The following is a 22,146-nucleotide window of genomic DNA, read 5'->3' on the forward strand; positions in this document are numbered from 1 at the left end:
CAACGGGCCAATTCATTGATAGAAGCTAATAAGGAATGTTAATAACTTTCTGTCAGAAAGTACACGCCAGGAGCTCTGACACTTTGAAGAATATGTGTTGGACCATTATGTGACGTTGATTTGTTCATTTGTGGAAAAGATTTGAGCATAATCTTTTCAGAAAGCATGCAGCGCAGAGAGCTGATATTGTGCATCATAAGAAACACTGAACTGGTGTCATGGATGCAGATACAACATCAGCTTTTGTCTCAGCAGGACCTTTTTCATAGTGTGAAAGTGACTTTATAATAACAGAATCAAAATTCTCATTATCTTTCAGAAAATGTCTGGTATCCATTTGAAGATGATGATGATACCGTGACATTGCTGGAATTGCTAAATGCTGCGTAAATCCCAACTCACTCACTTACTCTTGTCTTTTCTCAAAAGAACTGATGGTTTTTTCTTCGGTTCTTCCTGTTGAAAAAAAAAGAAATACATTTGTTGCGGTCTTCATCGATATCAACACTATCCTTAACAAGTCATGAATTTCACAAGGTCGCTTGGGTTGCGGTGCTAGATTTGGCGGTTTATCTCATTAAGGTTGTAGCATGGTGGTCGTATTAAGATAACAAAGTGCGTCTTTGAACATTCCCTCCATGTTTCCACCCTGAACCCGCTTCACCTGATGTCTAGACGGTGTCAATTGTGCTTTCTGCATTATTCCCCCGACTTTGATATCGCTGATATAAATCACACGCCTGAAGAGGTAATCAATAACGGATATCAGAAATCAATCGATAGGGCAAAGCCAATGTAATTGTATCAACTAGTCACGTGCCTGCGTGCGATAGCATGAGATGGGTGAGTTTGTCCGCCATCTTTGAGACACCGTGTTGTTGTCTCGCGTCTGTTAACGTCTCGCGTGATTTGACAGTTGTTGACTAAAACCTTCAGGTTGAATCGGGCGAGTGTATAGTTAGTTAGTTTGTTGTTTAACGCCGCACTCAACAATATTCCAGCTATATGAGTATATGAGTGTATAGATTGATAATTGATTTTAACATATTGCGTACCAATTTTTCACACCGTTACAAAATACACAGACGTTTTGCCATTATAATAAACAGCCGGGCAGAAGAAAGTACAAAATGTGCAGTTTTCACCCATGTTTGGTGGTGGCTAAAACTGTAAGAAACAAAAGCGTGGCTCACTAATACCCCCGACCCGCCTAGTGTGTCAGTAGTTTCAAATTAATTAATGGATAGGGTTAGGGTTTGAAAAATTCATAAGAAAATGGAAAATCAATAAAAACATTTTTTTTCTTTAGAATGCACCCCTCCCCATGACACAGATTATATGTACTTAGTTTGAGATGAATCCACTGAATAGTTTAAGAGAAATCGCGAGGACAAAGTTTTCGGACGGGCGGACCCCCTTGGTATAACTATATACCCCCGACCTTTTAACAAGAAATAATATTCGATGGTGATTAGGGTATCATAGTTGTGTTATGAACCCCAAGTGTGCAGTGTTTCTGTAACTGTTTTCAGCCTAGTAATGTTTCAATGACTTTTGTATGTTTTTGGTTAAATTAAATTTCCAAGCGTATACTTTCTTTTGCCCAACAGTTTAAAATAATGACAACACAGCCATGTATTTGTGTGAGGGACCGACCATTGTTATGAGGGGTGGGGTGCTTAGGGGTATAAAAAAATAATTTCTCACAGAAATACCCCTGAAAAACAATATTTTGCAGGTTTCACAAACAGAAAAAGAGACCATGCTGCGTTTTCTGAAAATGGTGTCAAATATTATATGGACCCGTGAAGATCCGGGGTAGAATAGGTCTTCAGCAACCCGTGCACGTCGTTAGAGGGATGGGGCAGTCAGGCTCGCTGACTTGGTTTATGCCTGCAATCGTATCTCAATTGCGTGGATCGATGCTCATGACGTCAATCACTGGATTGTCTGGTTCAGACTCGATTATTTACAGACCGCCGTCATATTGCTGAGTGCGGCTTTAAACAAACAAACAAACAAACAAACAAACACACAGAAGATCTTAAATGCAAACAAAAGATCTTAAATGGTCTGTCTCTACGAACGGCGTGCAATGGACAGGGATCGAAGTCTCGTGACACCGACAGTTTCATCTGTCTGTAAGCATCAGCAGTTGCTGGGAATAACAAGTGGATGTATTGGTCGACTTTAATTACCCAGAATCGATATTGTAGTCGGGAAGGTATGGCGGTAGTAGTAATTGTAAATATACCAATTAGTGTGTGCAGTTAATGAATGTGAGAACCGGGCCCTTGTGCAGCAGGTCTGTTTGTAGATACTGCATCAGTGGTGACAATCGGCCTCCGCCTCCGTCTAGAGCAACGTGGCGTTTCCCATGATCGCAGGGTCCAAACTGTAGGCGTTGCAACATCTCTCAGAACTACAGTTCCAGACTTCTGGGTCATATCGCTCATAAACCACGTGCAGACAGACTATACCCACCTGGGGTTAACAGACATTTTATTCTGATCTTGACTAACTGCCATGAGAACGCGAGCATAGAAGATGAAGAGTGGGCACACCAGATACCAAATGATCCTGGGATCGAGCCCCGGTTCACCCCTATTATGTTTCTAGGTTAGTCAGCGCCATACCCGTAGTCATGGCTGTAATAAAGTGGTAAAGGTCTAAGACCTGCATCACCTCGAGCTTTCCTCTCACAAGCTGAGATGACGTGATCTAACGGGAATACTGTTCAAAGCGGCGTTAAACCCTCATTCACCAGCAAACGGTTATGGACATTTGGTTAAGCACGGACGGTTATACCTTACCATTGTATTTAACGTTGTAACCACTGCAAGTGACATACCTTGCTGATGCAGCTGTATTTGTCATTCTTCAGAGCTTCTGTATAGACTGTTATTAACAAGACGAAACTCGACTTGGCATGTCCAATATCCCGATGTTGCTAATGTTGCCAAGTATTTCTACTGCTACTACCATTGCTGTTGATGCTACTGTTACTGCTCCAATGCGATTGCTGCAGTTGCTAATGTACCTGCTGGGGGTAGCTAAGGCTGTTGCTAATGGGGTAGCCTAGTAGTTAAAGCGTTCGCTCGTCACGCCGAAGGCCCGGGTTCGATTCCCCTTATGGGCACAATGTATGGTGTCTCTCTCTCTCTCTGTGGTGTCCCCCCTCCCGCTGGAATATTGCTAAAAGCGGGGTAAAACCCAACTCACTCACTCCTGCAGCTGCCACAGTAATTTACTACTACAACTACAACTGACCACTACTTCTGTGTTTACCGCACCACCTGCTTTGCTGCAACAACTTTATTCGGCATCTGCTGTTTACTCAGTGTAATTGACACTGAAGCCATTAATGATGTACGTCTTCAGTACCAAAAGAGAAACTATTTCCTAAGACCCTTTATATGACTTATTGTATATCAGTTTCAAAATTACTTGGTCCGTTGTCGAAATTATGATAGAAATATAATCACTGACACTAATATTTATTAGGTGAAAGCATATTTTAAGCATAAGGTTATCTGCCTTGTCCGTTGTCTATTTCTCAAATTTGTTCTCAGACTCATGGGGAAGAAACAAATATCTGTTTATTTGTATTTCACGTTTGTGGGAGTGGGAATCCCCTCACTGTCATGAGCGACCGCCTCCGTGGGGTAGTGGATAGAGTGTCTGCCCGGAGTGGGGGCGGTCGGTGGTCGATGTCACGATGCGTCATACTACAAGATGTTAAAAGAGGTGTTACCCTGCCTGGTTCTTGCCATTAAGGGGATAAAAGAAGGACTAATGGCTCGGATGTGCTGTCCTTGACTTATCCAGAACTGCAGCATGGTATCTCAGTGGGCTAGCACAAAAATACTGGCATTAATCCGGACTAGTTCAAGCAGACACACAGACACAGACCAAACACTCGTCTGTAAAAGTCTTGAAAGAGGTTAAACCCAATTTCGCCTCACCTTACCAGTGATGAACGCATGTTGCTGTAGGCGGCGCTCCTACAACTACTGTTTCTTTAGGAAGACACTGTTTGTACGTCGATTCTAGAAAATGTCAAAACGACTCTAGCTCAATTTATCGTACTTCATCACCCCAAGGACCCAGACGCCGTACATCCGTTAATAAGAGATCTGCAGTTGTCACTCACTCATGTCTTGATGTCTTTGGCAACGTGCTCCAGACAAATCTACGACACAGCCAGCAATCGACTGCATTGCCAACTGTGCTTCACTCGCAAGGAATTCCGGTTACATAGCCATGTAGGTCGAAGTGTTCACTGAGAAGGCTGCTGTCTTGGGTGCAGGTACACAGGCAATAGTTAGAAGGACGCCTACTTGAGAGAATACGGTCTGACAGGCTTACATGATGGCCAACTATAGCGGCATTAACCAAGTTCACGATAACCTTGAAGCAAAATGAAGATTGCTGTGATCTGTTGTGCAAGGGCTGCGTTTTGGAGGATGGTTGGTAGAAGATGACTTCTGCAATATCACTGCTACTATACCGTGTCCCCCTTCCCCCTCCTTATACACCGTTACTATGCCTCGCCGAAACCCTGCTTCTATGTCATACCCCCACCTAATCTTCAATGACTAGAACAGGTCTTCAGCAACCCATGCTTGCCATGCGACTATGCTTGTAGGAGGCGACTAACGGAATCGGGTGGTTAGGCTTGCTGACTTCATGCATGTCATCGAATTCTAATTGCGTGGACCAATGCTCATGATGCCACTGGATGTCTGGTCCTGACTCGATTATTTACAGATCGCCGTCATATAGCTTGAATATTGTTAAGTGTGGCATTTGTAATATGCAAAAGGAAAATAAATAAATAAAGTAAAGAAAAAGCACTACTACTACTATTTCTCCCGTTCCACGTGATCTACTTATACTACAGCTGAAGAATCACACCAGGTCAAGTCGGCCTAGTTTGTAGTTTTCAAAATGTTGAAAGCATTTCAACTCTTCTGTCTTCGGGGCCATAATGGGGATAAACAATTTCCAAAAGAATATGGAATAACATATTCTACCTTTTCACTCGTTTCATCTATTTAAAACATCCAAGGGAAGTCAACATTACTACTCAACCTTAATACAAAACAGGGTGCTGGGGTTGGGGTAACCTAGTGGTTAAAGCGTTCGCTCGTTACGCCGAAAACCCGGGTTCGATTCCCTACATGGGTACAATGTGTGAAGCCCATTTCTGGTGTCCCCCGCCGTGACATTGCTGGAATATTGCTAAATGCGGCGTAAAACCATACTCACTCACTCTGTAAGGCAAAACAATTGTGCTTAAAATCATCACTTTGATAAATTGGAAAGTCTAGAAAATTAAGATGACGGATAAAGATAAGCTTAACCACAACCTTATACCTTTTAGATGTGAAACCAACATGAAACTCCAATGGTTTCAATACCAAATAATGCATCGTATTTCACCAACAAAACAAATTACAGAAGATGGGATACGAAGACAACAGCTTATGTAGCTTTTGTTCAGATTTCAGAGAAACTACTGAACAGTCACTTATTTTAGCCCATTAGAAAAATGAACACTTTGAATTGATTTAGAAAACTGGATATTAAATAAAATATTGGTAAAAATTAAAATAACTAAAGACGTTGTCTTAAGATGTTATCCAGCACAGAACTACAACCTAATAAATGCACTAATCATTGTATACATGACTTATAGATATTATGTTTTTAACAAACCGCCAACATTTCACCAACTTGAAGAGGAGCTCACACAACAGTACTGCACAACCAAATACAAAGCATCAATATATGCTAGCAAGAACCTCTTAAACAATTTAAACAAATTGTCACCCATTGTTTAGTTGATAACTGTTTAGTTTTGTGTAGTTTGTATACATATCACTGTCTATTGTGTTTAGTCATAAAACCATGCTGTATTCATTTGTTATATGTAATAGGAAAATAAATAGATAGATATAAAAAATTATTATTACATTATTTCTGCCTATTCAACAGCTGAAGAATCACACCAGGTCAAATCGGCCTACTTTGTAGTTTTCAAAAAATTGAAAGCCTTTCAACCCAATGTCTTCGGGGCCTTACCCTTTGATTAAAGCGTTCGCTCGTTGGAGTTCAATTACCCACAGAGGTACAATGTGTGAAGTCCATTTCTGGTGTCCCCATTGACTTTACTGGAATATTGCTAGAAGAGGAGTAAAACCCAGCCCACTCACTCATTCACTTCCGGGTCATCGAGGTTTATCGAAGTTCGAAACAAGCAGAGTATCGATATATATATGTCTATCGATGTAAACGCTACAACGGGTAATGGTGGTCGAGCCACCGAGTTCTCACTGTATTCAGCACACTTTTGTTGTCTGGACTTGACTGACTTTCTATACAAACTCGTACATTCATCCTAGGTTCTTCTGCATCGACACTGTTTAGCCCTCCGAGCAGACTGTCGTGTAGCCCCTGCCTAGTGTGGCTTTATCTATTAAGGGAAATCTTAATTGAGCCTTGAGTCATGATCGAAGCCATCAAACCATAACATTCCAAGATGGTAGATTTTCCCTCGGTCAAAATCGGCCTAATATGCTTGAAGACGGCCTTCGGCTATACGAGGAGATTAATGTAAACAATGTTATCTACATCGGGGATAAGATTATACCCATGAACGACAATAGATGGTTATGTCTGAACGCTGCTGCTTAAAATATAAACACCAATATTTTGTTTGATTCAAGCTCTTCTGAGCCTCGCTATTCAGACCAGGATTAGGACTTTGCCTGAATTCCCAAAATGGGATTCAACAATATTTTCTCTGTGATTTGTCCTGAGAATTCCTTAACAGCGATTTCGATTTTGTCTCGAAGCAGTTTTGCGCTAATCAACTGCCATCTAAAGCCGTGACAGATCAAAGCCGCTGATCCAGTCCTGGCCTCGTGGACGGCGACAACGACATCCTCGGGGCAGAGCTGCCCGAGTCGGACCCACGTCAGCGACAGTGGTCTCAGAGGCGTTTGGCAAGGCAGATCTGAAATGGGAAAGGACACACTGTATATGACCCTCTTGTGTCGACACTCATCGGCACGGCTGGCTAATGACCCCAGTGTTTACTGCCTAATGTAACTGTTTGTCTCCGATCTGAATCCTACAAATACACACAACATGGACGCTGCTCCCAACGGAATTTGTCTGGGAGTGGCAAGTCTTTGTGCGTTACATGACGACACATACAGTTTCACGCTTAATCCAGTGCAAGTAACTGTGACATTAATTTCGTGAACTCATTAGGATAACTGCAATACTCGTAATATTCAATCATGGCTTAAAAGTACTGCTGACTTCGACGCGTAACCATAGCGATGACCACTCGTGGTAACCATAGCGATATGACCGCTCTGTAACCATAGCGATATGACTACTCTGTGTAACCATAGCGATATGACTACTCTGTGTAACCTTAGCGATATGACCACTCTGTGTAACCATAGCGATATGACCACTCTGTGTAACCATAGCGATATGACCACTCTGTGTAACCTTAGCGATATGACCACTCTGTGTAACCATAGTAATATGACCACTCTGTGTAGCCATAGTGATATGAACACTCTGTGTAACCATAGCGATATAACCACTCTGTGTAACCATAGCGATTACCACTCGGTGTAACCATAACGATATCACCACTCTGTGTAACCATAGCGATATGACCACTCTCTGTAACCATAGCGATATGAGCACTCTATGTAACCATAGCGATATGACCACTCTGTGTAACCATAGCGATATGACCACTCTGTGTAACCATAGCGATATGAGCACTCTATGTAACCATAGCGATATGACCATTCTGTGTAACCATAGCGATATGACCACTCTGTGTAACCATAGCGATGTGACTTCCATGTGTAACTGTTGTGTTGTGGTTAGTCAAAGACGCAAGCCGATCTGCGCTCGTGCTCACTGGCGATGCGTATTGATGTGGCATGTTCTTCGCAACAAAATGTCAAAGTAATATATTGTGATAATTAAAACGTCTTGATCTACTCAATAATAAGATGGATTTAACATGATTACATTTATGGCGCCGCTGTATTTTAAGTGCACACTCAGCCCTATTCTCCGTGTTAAACGTACAAGCATCTTCCGGCATCTAGCGCAAGTGTAAAGCGTTGATATTATCGCCCCATCTGTCTAGTCGAACGTCATTATGGCACAACAGAGATTTCGACGCGGACTTTATTGACTGTTGTTAGCAATATGAGAGAAGATACAGTGTCTAAGGCGGCATATGTATAAAGCATAGTCCCCTCTAATAGGCAAGCTAAGATTCTGGCCTGGGTATATCTCGAATATCGAATCAATAATTATTTTAACAACATTTTGTCTGAAATTATCAATTGTTTATTTTCCCATTGGGGCGGTAATAAAATGCAGATGGGTTGTGTGGGAGTCAACATTAAGCTTATAACTTTCTGTCTCAAACTGCGTTATGACCCATGAATGAATGTAAACTTTTGTTCTGGTTGTTACAATGTTTAAGGCAGAGATGGGTACACATGCACTCATGCCACTCACTATGTAGCTGAGAGACGAGTACACCATACACTCTTGCCACTCACTATGTAGCTGAAAGACGAGTACACATGCACTCTTGTCACTCACTATGTAGCTGAGAGACGAGTACACCATACACTCTTGCCACTCACTGTGTAGCTGAGAGACGAGTACACCATACACTCTTGCCACTCACTATGTAGCTGAGAGACGAGTACACCATACACTCTTGCCACTCACTATGTAGCTGAGAGACGAGTACACCATACACTCTTGCCACTCACTATGTAGCTGAGAGACGAGTACACCATACACTCTTGCCACTCACTGTGTAGCTGAGAGACGAGTACACCATACACTCATGCCACTCACTATGTAGCTGAGAGACGAGTACACCATACACTCTTGCCGCTCACTGTGTAGCTGAGAGACGAGTACACCATACACTCTTGCCACTCACTGTGTAGATGAGAGACGAGTACACCATACACTCTTGCCGCTCACTGTGTAGATGAGAGACGAGTACACCATACACTCTTGCCACTCACTGTAAAGCTGAAAGACGGGTACACCATACACTCTTGCCTCTCACTGTGTAGCTGAGAGACGAGTACACCATACACTCTTGCCTCTCAATGTGTAGCTGAGAGACGAGTACACCATACACTCTTGCCTCTCACTGTGTAGCTGAGAGACGAGTACACCATACACTCTTGCCACTCACTATGTAGCTGAGAGACGAGTACACATGCACTCTTGGCACTCACTGTGTAGCTGAGAGACGAGTACACATGCACTCTTGCCACTCACTGTGTAACTGAGAGACGAGTACACATGCACTCTTACCACTCACTGTGTAGCTGAGAGACGAGTACACCACACGCTCTTGCCACTCACTGTGTATTCTAAAGACGAGTACACATGCACTCTTGCCACTCACTGTGTAGCTGAGAGACGAGTACACCATACACTCTTGCCTCTCACTGTGTAGCTGAGAGACGAGTACACCATAAACTCTTGCCACTCACTGTGTAGCTGAGAGACGAGTACACCACACTCTTGCCACTCACTGTGTAGCTGAGAGACGAATACACCATACACTCTTGCCACTCACTGTTTAGCTGAGAGACGAGTACACCACACACTCTTGCCACTCACTGTGTATTCTAGAGACGAGTACACATGCACTCTTGCCACTTACTGTGTAGCTGAGAGACGAGTACACATACACTCTTGCCACTCACTGTGTAGCTGAGAGACGAGCACACCACACTCTTGCCGCTCACTGTGTAGCTGACAGACGAGTACACCATACACTCTTGCCACTCACTGTGTAGCTGAGAGACGAATACACCATACACTCTTGCCTCTCACTGTGTAGTCAAGTGACGGGTACGCCATACACTCTTGCCACTCACTGTGTAGCTGAGAGACGAGTACACCATACACTCTTGCCACTCACTGTGTAGCTGAGAGACGAGTACACCATACACTCTTGCCACTCACTGTGTAGCTGAGAGACGAGTACACCATACACTCTTGCCACTCACTGTGTAGCTGAGAGACGAGTACACCATAAACTCTTGCCACTCACTGTGTAGCTGAGAGACGAGTACACCACACTCTTGCCACTCACTGTGTAGCTGAGAGACGAATACACCATACACTCTTGCCACTCACTGTGTAGCTGAGAGACGAGTACACCATACACTCTTGCCTCTCATTGTGTAGCTGAGAGACGAGTACACCACACTCTTGCCACTCACTGTGTAGCTGAGAGACGAATACACCATGCACTCTTGCCTCTCACTGTGCAGCTGAGAGACGAGTACACCATACACTCTTGCCACTCACTGTGTAGCTGAGAGACGAGTACACCATACACTCTTGCCACTCACTGTGTAGATGAGAGACGAGTACACCATACACTCTTGCCTCTCATTGTGTAGCTGAGAGACGAATACACCATGCACTCTTGCCTCTCACTGTGTAGTCAAGTGACGAGTACTTCACTGAGAGCTTTAGATGATCGATCTTATGAGTGAGTGAGTGAGTGAGTACAGTTTAGACTGGTTCTACCAATATCACAGCAATATCAGCCCGCAGGCTACACCAGAAATTATTATCCCACAGAATCGAACCCAGAGGAAATACTCGCCCACTTGGCTACATAACAGGACATATGTCATCACGTGATCGATGGCAGAGTAACCTCCCCTGTCATACATGTTCAATTCGTCCGTCTTTTGTGTTTTCTACACAGGGGCCGGACTTTTCTAAAAAATGTTTGCTTCAATCTCACGATTAACTAGATCACAGATTAAAGTCATTATCATTAAGTTGGTTGGGTGGTTTGTGGTTTTACGCCGCACTCAGCAATATTCCAGCTATATGACGGCGGTCTACAAATAATCGAGTCTGGACCAGAGAATCCAGTGGTTGATATCATGAGCATTGATACACGCAATTAGGATCGATGACATGCATCAACCAAGCGATCCTGACCACCCTATCCCGTTAGTCGCCTCTTACGACAAGCATAGTCGCCTTTTACGGCAAGCATGGGTTGCTGAAGACCTATTCTTCACGGGTCCATTATTATTAAGGCCACCATTGATAAATATGGTTGCTCTACATACGCATCATTCGCATGAATAGTTTCCACATTCGTCAATCACATCATTAGTGCATATGCCCATCATCGACATGGGCAGCAGGAAACGCATCCACAACACGTTTGCTTTACAAACGCGTCACCAAGATCGTAAGTTTACACGCATCATAGACACGATCTTCTCACTAGCGTATCAACAGCACGGTTTTCTCACAAAAGCATGGTCAACACGGTTGCTCCCTAAAACATAAACAACACGGTTGTTAGCCCACTAGATTCCTGGGTAGAACAGGTCTTCAGCAACCAATGCTTGCCGTAAGAGGCGACTAACGAGATCGAGTGATCAGGCTTGCTGACTTGGTTGATGCATGTCATTGTATCCCAATTGCGTGTATCGCTGCTCATGATGTCAATCACTGGATCGTCTGGTTCAGACTCGATTACTTACAGACCGCCGCCATATAGCTGGAATCTTTCTGAGTGCGGCGTTAGCTCACAAACGCATCACCATCACGGTTAGTTTACAAACGGGTCGTCCGAGAGATCAGCTGACACCAGCCGCACGTGGGATGAACATACTCCAACACAGCATCAGTTAGCCAATATTGACTGACGTACAGCCAAGGAGCCTCAGGGGGGCATGGGTGGCCCAATCGTCTAAGGCGCCGCGATTCGCTGTGCAGAGTTGCGTCCCTTGGGCACGCCAGAAACCTATGACTGTGGGTTCGAATCCCGGTTCGCCCCGATTATGTTTCTAGGTTTGTCAGCACCATACCCGTGCTCGTGGGTTTCACCGAAGTGGTAAACGTCTAAGACCTGCATCACTTCGGGCTTTCCTCCCACATTAAGCTGACACGCCGCGATATGACTGGCATACTGTTAAAAGCGGCGTTAAACCCAACTCACTCACTCACCTAGAAGTCTCATGATTGAATGACCTTGTGTCACCTGTACGACTGGTCTGCATTCTTGACAGCAACTACACTATTGACTAACTTCTAAGAAATCTGACAGCCCGTGAAAATCCGGGTTAGAAATTGGTCTTCATCAACCCATGCGTGTCTTAAGAGGCGACAAGCGGGAGCTGGTGGTAGGACGAATCGAATCCGAAATGCGTAGATCGATGCTCATTATGTCCATCACTGGATTTCCTGGCCCAGATTTGGTTATTTGCAGACCGCCGTCATAGAGCTGGCATGTGCGGCGTTGTTAAACAATCAAACAATCAATAGGAAATCACACGATGTCGATAAGTACTTTTAAAATAATGCCAGCTGGTCTTTTCTGAGATGTGGACCCATGAAGACCCGGGGTAGAGTATGTTTTCAGCAACCCATGCTTGTGCTAAAAGGCGACTATGCTTGTCGTATCAGGCGACTAACGGGAATGGGTGGTCAGGCTCGCTGACTTGGTTGATGCATGTCATCGTATCCCAACTGCATAGATTGATGCTCATGATGCCAATCACTGGATTGTCTGGTCCAGACTTGAATATTTACAGACCGCCGTCATAAAGCTGAAATATTGCTGTGTGCGGCGTTAAACAACAAACAAACAAACTACATAACGTCATCGGCAACATACTTGTATTTAAGAAATATACGACGAGTGGGACTTGTTAATCGTACAATAGAACACTACAGGGCGAATAAACCATTACTGGCGTAATAAATTGTACAAGCTTTAAAAAAAATGTACCCGTATTGAAATAATCATTACTCTTGAATACAATCCGACAACTTCTTTTTATGTACAGGGGAATTAAGTTTGGTATTTTCACAATTTTAACGTCGATTATCTGCACCTTTTCTCCCAATACCGATTGTCATATCTCGTTCGGCCATTGCGTTCATCTGTGCTGTCCAGCTACATCTGGAGAACAACTCACCAGACACTTCCCCCACAAAAATAACGTCGTCCAATTTACGACGTCATCAAGTTTCGACGCATGTTCGAATCTCCAGAAATGACGTCATGATAGAACAATGTTTTATCGTGAAATAAACCACACTTCGATCTTCATTGTTCTTTGCGATTTATCGCTTAGCTATGTGATATAACATCTTCAGCAACAGACTTGTATAACGTCATCAGCGTCGGATTTGTATAATGTCATCAGCAACAGATTTGTATAGCGTCATCAGAATCGGATTTGTATAACGCCATCGGCATCACATTTCTATAATGTCCCCAGCATCACGTTTGTATAACGTCATCAACGTCAGATTTTTATAACGTCACCAGCAACATATTGATATAACGTCATCAGCATCCGATTTGTATAGGTCATTAGCAACAGACTTGCATAACTTCATCAGCAGTTCTAAAACTACCCATAACACCATACCCCCGCGGATACTAAGGGTTAGAATTGGTCCCAAGCAACCTATCCTGGTCGGAAGGGTCGATCAAATGGCTAGGGTGGTCAGACTCGATGACTTTCCTCATAGCGTGTCCTCGAACCCCGACGGCGTGGATTCTTGCTCACAATATCAAGCACTGGATTGTCTTGTACAACCTCGGTTATTTTCAGGCCGCCGTCATGTAGCTGGAATATTGCCGGATGCGGCGTCAAACAACAAACAAACATAACACAGTATTGTTGGATACTCAAACAGGTGTCTGCAATATCGATATGGAGTGCAGCTCTGCCACAGAAAGTGTCTGGATTAGCGGGGTTCACGAGTAACGACACATGACCTGTATAGATTGTGTAGCATACCGCTGGCTGTAGTACTGCTGTGATTAGCGCAATCAGGGTGCCGTTGTACACAACAACCTCAGCGCTACGACTGTCGTAAGTCTATGTTGAGGAATGGGAGTTACGATTACCTTAGCGCTGAGATTGCGTTATACAACGACGCCCAGGACACAACGTTCTACCAACTTCAGAACGTTTCTTAACATCCCGACTCTTGCTATTCCATCTTCACCAGTTACTTGTGTAATTGCAGATTTTAAGTAGGAATACATATCTGTGAACGATCAGAGACAGAGATTGTATCAGTACATTATTCATATACTCGCGCTAGACATACCAACTGACATACATCAGTCTCTAGAATATTATCTTGTATGTACATTTCTGAAAGTTCTCGTGAGATCATTACGACCAAATTATGAATTTAACAGTGTTTTTCCTTGTTTTCAATACACTAGCCACTCAATAAGTTATGACAGTCAAGAAATATACAATACATATACATCCATGGTAGTGTAATATATACAAATGTAAGCTTTATACGTATCAAATTTTCAATTTTATAGTTTAAACTTTAAAGCGACCAAATAGCACTTTTAAGAAATGACAACGTCTTTAAATTAAGGATATATTTTGTTTTCTTGTTAACCATTTTAAATGGTCTAAATACTATAAAGAGTAATCCTAACCGTCAGAAAGAAAGTCGTTTATGCAGTCTCATAGATGGGCAATTATCTTTCGAGTGTTATAGTCAATGTGCAAATACACTGTACACGTAGTGATATAACAATGCGCCTGTCCACCACGAGAGGCCCCTCTGGAGGCGAGCCGGGACAGCGAGAGTGTAGAGGCCCATATTACCACAAGCTGTTTGAAACGCTTCCTTTAAGTCAATACAGTGAAAACCTCAGCGTCCAGTGGTGAAGATAGTGTAGCCTGAAGCCCCTTTAGACGGAGCGGCGAAATATACAAAGGTGTTAGGGGGATGTGACGGTACACTTTGAGCGGAGGTGGGTAGGTTCGGTCACCTATTCCAGCACTTCTGAATTGTCTCGCTGGCTTAGTGGATCTACTATTGACCCTATTTTTATGACTACATGTGTAAAACGTCTTTTTCAGTTTTTCGGCTTTCTTAAACCGCCGACAAGAAAGAGTTATGATGTGAAATGGATTTTATTTTTGTTTCAGGGCCGAGCCATGGGGGTGAACACGGGACGGATCGACCAATCACCAGCGAGAAAAGTCTCTGAGGATATACACCGCGGAGTGCCAATCAATTTTGAAAGGCTGAATTTACAACAGCTGAGTTTATTAACCATGTGCCTGGTGCTGGAGCGCTTTCTGGATTTTACTACTGTTATTATAAATGTGTGAGATATAACCATTAGTGTTCAGAGTTGAGCAGAGACACAGGCGACGACAAGTTCAACTCGGAAGACAGGAACCAAACGCTTTCATATATATATTTTTATATTTCTCTATGTGATGTTTCTCAGATCCTGACGGATTTTTCATCAGGGACAGTCTTGGGAGGAGAACGTTTTCCACACGTATTGGATTGTTTTCGAGGTTATATACCATGTATTGTTCCTTGAAGTTGGTACAAGCCGTAGTGATAATTCTGCTACTCGTCACCCCGCTGTCCCTTCAGTGTGGACCTGGGAGGGGCTCCGGCAGGAGACGACGACCCAGGAAACTGACCCCCCTAGTTTTTAAACAACATGTACCTAATGTCTCCGAAAATACCATCGGAGCAAGCGGGTTAAGCGACGGGGCAATTACAAAAGAAGACCCAAAATTTAAAGATTTGGTTTCAAATGAGAACCCTAATATTGAATTCAAAGATGAGGAGCGAACGGGGGCTGATCGCATGATGTCGGAGGTGAGATATTCATTAGTCTGTCATTTTAATCCGGAAAAATAAGGAAAAATTAACCATATTTTTAAATCTTATATTAGTACATATCAAGCTATTTAAAAGGCTCGGTGAGATATAAATTATCTCGATTAAAGGCACTTATACATAACAACCATTAGTTCTAATTCGGAAATTTACTATACTATTACTTAAGTATTGTTGAGATTGTTGAGTAAAAGTGGGTTGTCTGTTTGATTTGTAATGCCAAGGAACATGCATGTATTTTCTACTACAGTTGTAATCAACTAATATTAACAAGGTAGCGCCGAACAGCTTCATTGTAAACTCGAGGAAAGCTAATTCTAAGAAGAAAATATTGAGGTTCTTTGTTAGCAGGATATTATGAACTAATGTTGACAGGAAAAATGAAAGAAAATACGATCTTTGAAATTCTTTAGGACTTACTTTAAGTACATTGAGATAGTGCGCATGTGTATATATTCCATCCTTTTTTTCCCCATTTCAAAGGACCATTTTGTCATAAAGCATTTGTCTGTCGTGCTGGGTATATCACATATATACATATTGAATAAGCGTTGCTTAGGGGGACGTAAGGCGACACACACTACTCCATGTACCCCATTACGAAAAAGTGAGGCTAGAGGATTCTCTTGTAATACACACCATGACGTTGTTATCGAAAAGGATTTGTCTTTCTTTGCTAAACAATGGCAGATTTAGCTGAGAGACGGAGGAAAATGATTTTAGATTTCACTAAATAATGAAACCCAATGTGTTTAGTAAATAGTGAAACCCTGAAATCAACAACTCTACCTGAAACGCATGCGAAATAAACCTCTCTGAACTAGGTGTCAGTTTTACGTGATGTCGCAGGCTTGGACAACAGCACGGGGTGAGACACTTCTCGTTGCTGTCCGCTAAACCTGTTTTTAAATAAAATACTCGAAAATATTTCCATTGTTAACTATTTTCGTGCCTTTCAATTTACGTAGGAATTGTTAGGGTATATTGAAAACTCTTTTAGCAAGTCTGTAGTGTTAGATAAGCTGGACATTTGAGAATATAGTGAAAAAGCCTCTGGTTTAATCGTAAAAGGCTGAGCCGCGTTCCTTGGTATGCCTGAGCGAGTTTCATGGTTTTATCTAGTGTGTGTTGCATCGATAAATTCTTTTACGGCGCACACAGTAATTTAAGAACTTGTTTATTATTTTTAGAACAAAATAATAATATTTATATTATGGTATTACATGTGATGAAACATGTTCGCCATCGTCGAAGAAATCAACAAAATATTCCTTAAATATTTACGTTAAAATAGCACATGTATTGAATATTGAAGGACGTTCTAACCACAGCAACACAAGTCAAACGAAGTGTTACGAGTAATTATCTCAGGGAATGGAAGAAATAAGAAATATAATTTCTCTTATTGAAAGTATCTGATCGCTATAAGAAAACGTACAATGATATTGATTTAAATGTATGGCGAATTAAACCTTTGTATCGAATTAAAATACTTAAATATTCATTCACTGACATTATTTTCTAAATACACAATCGATAATCAGTTAAGTACACAAAATCAATTAAACGACGTCAAGCGTATATTTCAGTGTATGTACGATTAAAGCGTCGACATTTTACCTATTACACTATATCCTGCTCACAACCCAGTGACTTACTGCCAGCAAATCTCTATTACTTTCTTCACGCAGCAAAAATCAATGCGACACTTATCGCGGATATTTCACTGTTGTTAGCCCTATTCACACAGGGGAGTTATTTGAAAGTAGTCTTCGTTCGTTTCAAAGAGACCGGCGTCAAAGAGACACTCTCCTATACTAATGGTGCGATTGTATACAGCGAGGGCAACGTTTCCAGTGTTAAAATCTCCCATGATACGTGTAGTACCAGACAAACTGTGATGCCTTACTGGAGAATATATTCACACTCTTAAAGGAAGAAACTCACTCTTGGTAAACGTGTTACAAAAAGTCTGTCTAATTTAAAAGTACATCGATAGTGCATGGATATTAAAACACGTGTAGTTTTTCTTTAATTTCACGGCTTTTCATAAAGTGGATTAACCCGCAATGAATAGCCTTTAGGTCTATCTGCATGTACTATTGCCGAAGCTTAAACGTGCGTTGTATGCACGCATGTGCTATTATAAGATCAATAATACTAAACCCACTACTAAAGTATATGCGGGTATAAGCTTTGTAGCGAGGAATATTTACATAGAATTGTTGAAACAGAAACATTATTATGAATAAGACTATCAATCTGAACTTGGCTAAAAAAAGAAATATCTATTGAATGTTTTCAGTCAAACTGGGTTGTATTAAGGGCATTCGGTAAGCGTCGGGCCATATATTATCTGGCTGGGGTGGAGAATATCGCCACTTGACCAACAAGTGCTAGAACTGGCTACCATAACAACAAGCAATATCGAACACTACGAGCGTACCAGTGCATAGTGACATGGAACGTTTCTGACAAAGTATACGGACGCTGTAAAGGACCATAATTTCATGACAGATTTGAGCTGACCAAGTGACCTTGACACTATAGTTTTTTCTTTAAATATCGAATGGCGACCGATGAGGTTAAATAACTGAATTATTTAACTGGATTATTTAACTCCTTAATTCATAGATCTGAACGCAAGCCCAGACAGAATGTATATCGATTTCAAAGCAACCATGACAAACGGCGAAAACTTTAAAAGCGATTTAACCATATATTATTTAACCCCGTGGTGAATATCACTTAAGGTTCTCGGGTGATTCGCAGCAGAATAAACCGAACAAAGTAGGTGCGTTTGTCGGTATTTTCATCAGTACCATAAAAACATATAACACTTACCCATGATATGTCAATCTTCCTATCTGGCGTATAGCGAAAGCTATGTTTCTACTTGGAGCAGGACATCGCCAGAACATCAACCGAACACTACAGACACGAGGCCATCAAAACATTGCGACAAACCCATGAAATTAATACTCCAGTTCGCATAACTATGTCGTCAATGTATAGTTCATTTAAAAATACATATTTATTTTTCATATAAGCATAATGTCATATAATCATTCATTTGTAAAAAAAATAGAAAATAACTCAGTGTTCTTAACAAAATCCACACTTTGTTATTCAGATTACATCGTATGAGAAAGTTATAGTTCAATAAGAACCATATTCACATAAATTCATCGGTTTCTTTAGAATTATTTGTGGAATTACTATTATTCAAATCATTTTAACCGAGGCTAGAAACTGGACATATATGGATTTATATAAAAGTCGACTAGAAACAGAGCTAGATTCTCTACCGTGATTAATCACACGAAAGCAGTCGCGGTAGGGCTCGTGTCGCCTCCTGCTATGTGGTAGCTTGTAACTACTACAGAGAGGCGGTATCTAAAGGTGTTTCATACATTGCTGAGACGTGGCTGATGATTAATATCATTTTTTTCAATTCACGGTTGAGTAATGAAGCCTTTCGAACATGGATGTCAACAAACCTTGTGTGAAACGTCTCCTTTTGGAATCGTTTCCTTTTCTCCTACAACTGGGGAATTTTACAAGATCCATAGAATATGAATAAAGAGATTTATTATTGTGAGCTTGGACCTACCTCGACTTATCATGCCTCGTCTTTTCATACTGTTTATATATTACTTACAAAAAGTTAAGGTCCTCGTTTCATACTGTTATATACTGCTCAAAACAAGTTAAGCTCCTCGTATCATAATGTCAAATACCACTGCACATATTCTACTCAAAAAAGTTCAGGACCATCCGATTCTTTCCTATTACTATAGTAAAGAATCAGGTGGCTCAGAACATTTTTTAGCAATTGTTTATGCTTAAATTACAGTATGTCAAGTTGTCATAGAAACGAATTACTATGTTAAGATATTCGTTTAACCAATATATCAATTTACAGAGCAATATTGAGAGTTCTCATACGTTTGGAATTGGTTGAGAAGAGAAATGTACGCGGGCGGTATTTAATTCTTGTACAATGTCAAACAACCAATATCCAAAGTATTCATTTCACCCTTAGCTTTATTGTTTTATTTATTAGCTTTTAATTCAAATTGTAATTGTAATTCAAGTGCTGTAATTAATGGCCCTATCCGCGACAGAAAAGCCTATGAACACTGGTATGAGACTACGCCCGTTGCTTCTGTATATAGGGTTTGTATCTGTAAACTAGTCCTTTGAAACTAAAATTTGCAGACATATTCTCTCAACTTATTTAAATTCTAGTTTCTGTCCACGTATGAAATTTAATTCAAATATACACGTCTTGTGCTTCAGATGTTTATCAAACTATCTTTAAATCAGAAATATGAACCGTTGGGATTAACTGAAGTAGGGATCGATTCAAATACTACGGCCTTCTTAGGATTTCGCTTTCATTGGAGTTGAACAACTCGCTGTAAGCTGTGGAAACCTTTCAATGAGAGGCGTTGTCTTAGCCTTGATTACACAGAAAGTCGTCCATGGCTATATGTTCTTGTCATAGTTGTCAAATAGTTTGCTTCATTTGAAATGGAGATATATTGACTGTCACTTACTCGGTTGGGTAGTCGTACTTGAGGTTGTTGACACTGATTTTATGATGATGTTTGTTTTACAGCATGATATGCGAACATTGCATGTGAGTTAAAGAACACTGCTTTACCATCAGTCCTGCCCATGGTAACATCTGTTTTGGTATCGGCGTTGTCGAGTTGGTATGAATATAAAGTTTTGGCGTCAAGTTACGGAACTTCTATATCATTGAACAAAGTAGAAATGGATCATATACATTTAACATTATTACATCCAGTACATTGGATGAGATAACTTGAATACTTATTATAACGATTATAGTGTATGCAAATTTGTCATTTCATACATTGGAAATACATGACCATCTTGGCATAATATGTGACCATCTTGGTATAATATGTGACCATCTTGGTATAATATGTGACCATCTTGGCAAAATATGTGACCATCTTGGTATAATATGTGACCATCTTGGTATAATATGTGACCATCTTGGCATAATATGTGACCATCTTGGCATAATATGTGACCATCTTGGTATAATATGTGACCATCTTGGCGTAATATGTGACCATCTTGGCAAAATATGTGACCATCTTGGAATAATATGTGACCATCTTGGTATAATATGTGACCATCTTGGAATAACATGTGACCATCTTGGTATAAACATGACCATCTTGGCATAATATATGACCATCTTGGTATAATACGTGACCATCTTGGTATAATATGTGACCATCTTGGTATGATATGTGACCATCTTGATATAATACGTGACCATCTTGGCATAATATGTGACCACCTTGGTATAATATGTGTCCATGTTGGTATAATATGTGACCATGTTGGTATAATACGTGACCATCTTGGCATAATACGTGACCATCTTGGTATAAAATGTGACCATCTTGGTATAATATGTGACCATCTTGCGGTATATGTAACCATCTTGGCAAAATATGTGACCATCTTGGTATAATATGTGACCATCTTGGTATAATATGTGACCATCTTGGTATAATATGTGCCCATCTTGATATAATATGTGACATCTTGGCAAGATATGTGACCATCTTGGTATAATATGTGACCATCTTGGCATAACGTGTAACCATCTTAGCAAAATATGTGACCATCTTGATATAATATGTGACCATTTTGGTATAATATGTGATATATAACATCAGATATGACAAATGTGAGTTAGTATCACCTGGACTTTATCACCTGGACGGCATATATTGATGTACAGAAATAAGAGAACTTATTGACGAGAAGCACATGATTGATAGAACATCCTGAAATTATGCCAAGGATTACCATAGATTGTCTGGCATGGAAGGGAGACACCAGATATTTGAAGGGAAACACCAGACACTTACATTTCTCTAAGGTTTTATTTTGCTGATATGGTTTGTATTGTGTTAACATATAAGTAAACTTGCATCGTTCTGCTTACTATTAGTCCCATATTTCTTCCAGCGGTATATCTAAAGTATGAGTAAGTGAGTGACTCAAGGTTTACACCGCTGACAGCAATATTCCAGCAATATTACGGCGGAATGGCACCAGCAATGAGCTTCACACTTTGTGCCTATGTGGGAATCGAACCTAGGTCCTCGGCGTGACGAGCAAATGACTACGAGTTCAGGATTAGTTTGTTGAAACTACAATGCCGGGCAAAAGAAAGTATACACACACCTAAAAATGAAACAAACAAGAAATGTTTATTCAAGGGGAAGTATTTGATAAGGGTATAAAGTTGTGTTTTGGACCTTACGTTTACACCGTTTCGGAAACTGTTTTCAGCCCAGTGTTTTGATAAGGTTTATAACT

The 22,146-nt window shown here is 41.1% G+C and overlaps 1 protein-coding gene across 3 annotated transcripts in view; it reads left to right on the forward strand.

The window, feature by feature from the left end:
• Positions 1-22,146, forward strand: part of LOC139465880 (sonic hedgehog protein-like) — a 154,303-nt gene that overhangs the window by 96,423 nt on the left and 35,734 nt on the right. For 2 of the 3 annotated variants that reach the window (XM_071247851.1, XM_071247853.1), the window contains one exon: positions 15,054-15,747. In XM_071247851.1, coding sequence (XP_071103952.1) covers positions 15,445-15,747 — 303 coding nt within the window. In that variant the 5' untranslated portion in view covers positions 15,054-15,444. Of the gene's footprint in view, positions 1-14,791; positions 14,876-15,053; positions 15,748-22,146 lie in introns of those variants that run through there. The other variant, XM_071247852.1, reaches the window with a different exon arrangement.

Source organism: Haliotis cracherodii, unplaced genomic scaffold (genome assembly GCF_022045235.1).
Source record: "Haliotis cracherodii isolate W230 unplaced genomic scaffold, xgHalCrac1.p SCAF_18, whole genome shotgun sequence".
In the NCBI taxonomy this organism is placed as follows: domain Eukaryota; kingdom Metazoa; phylum Mollusca; class Gastropoda; order Lepetellida; family Haliotidae; genus Haliotis; species Haliotis cracherodii.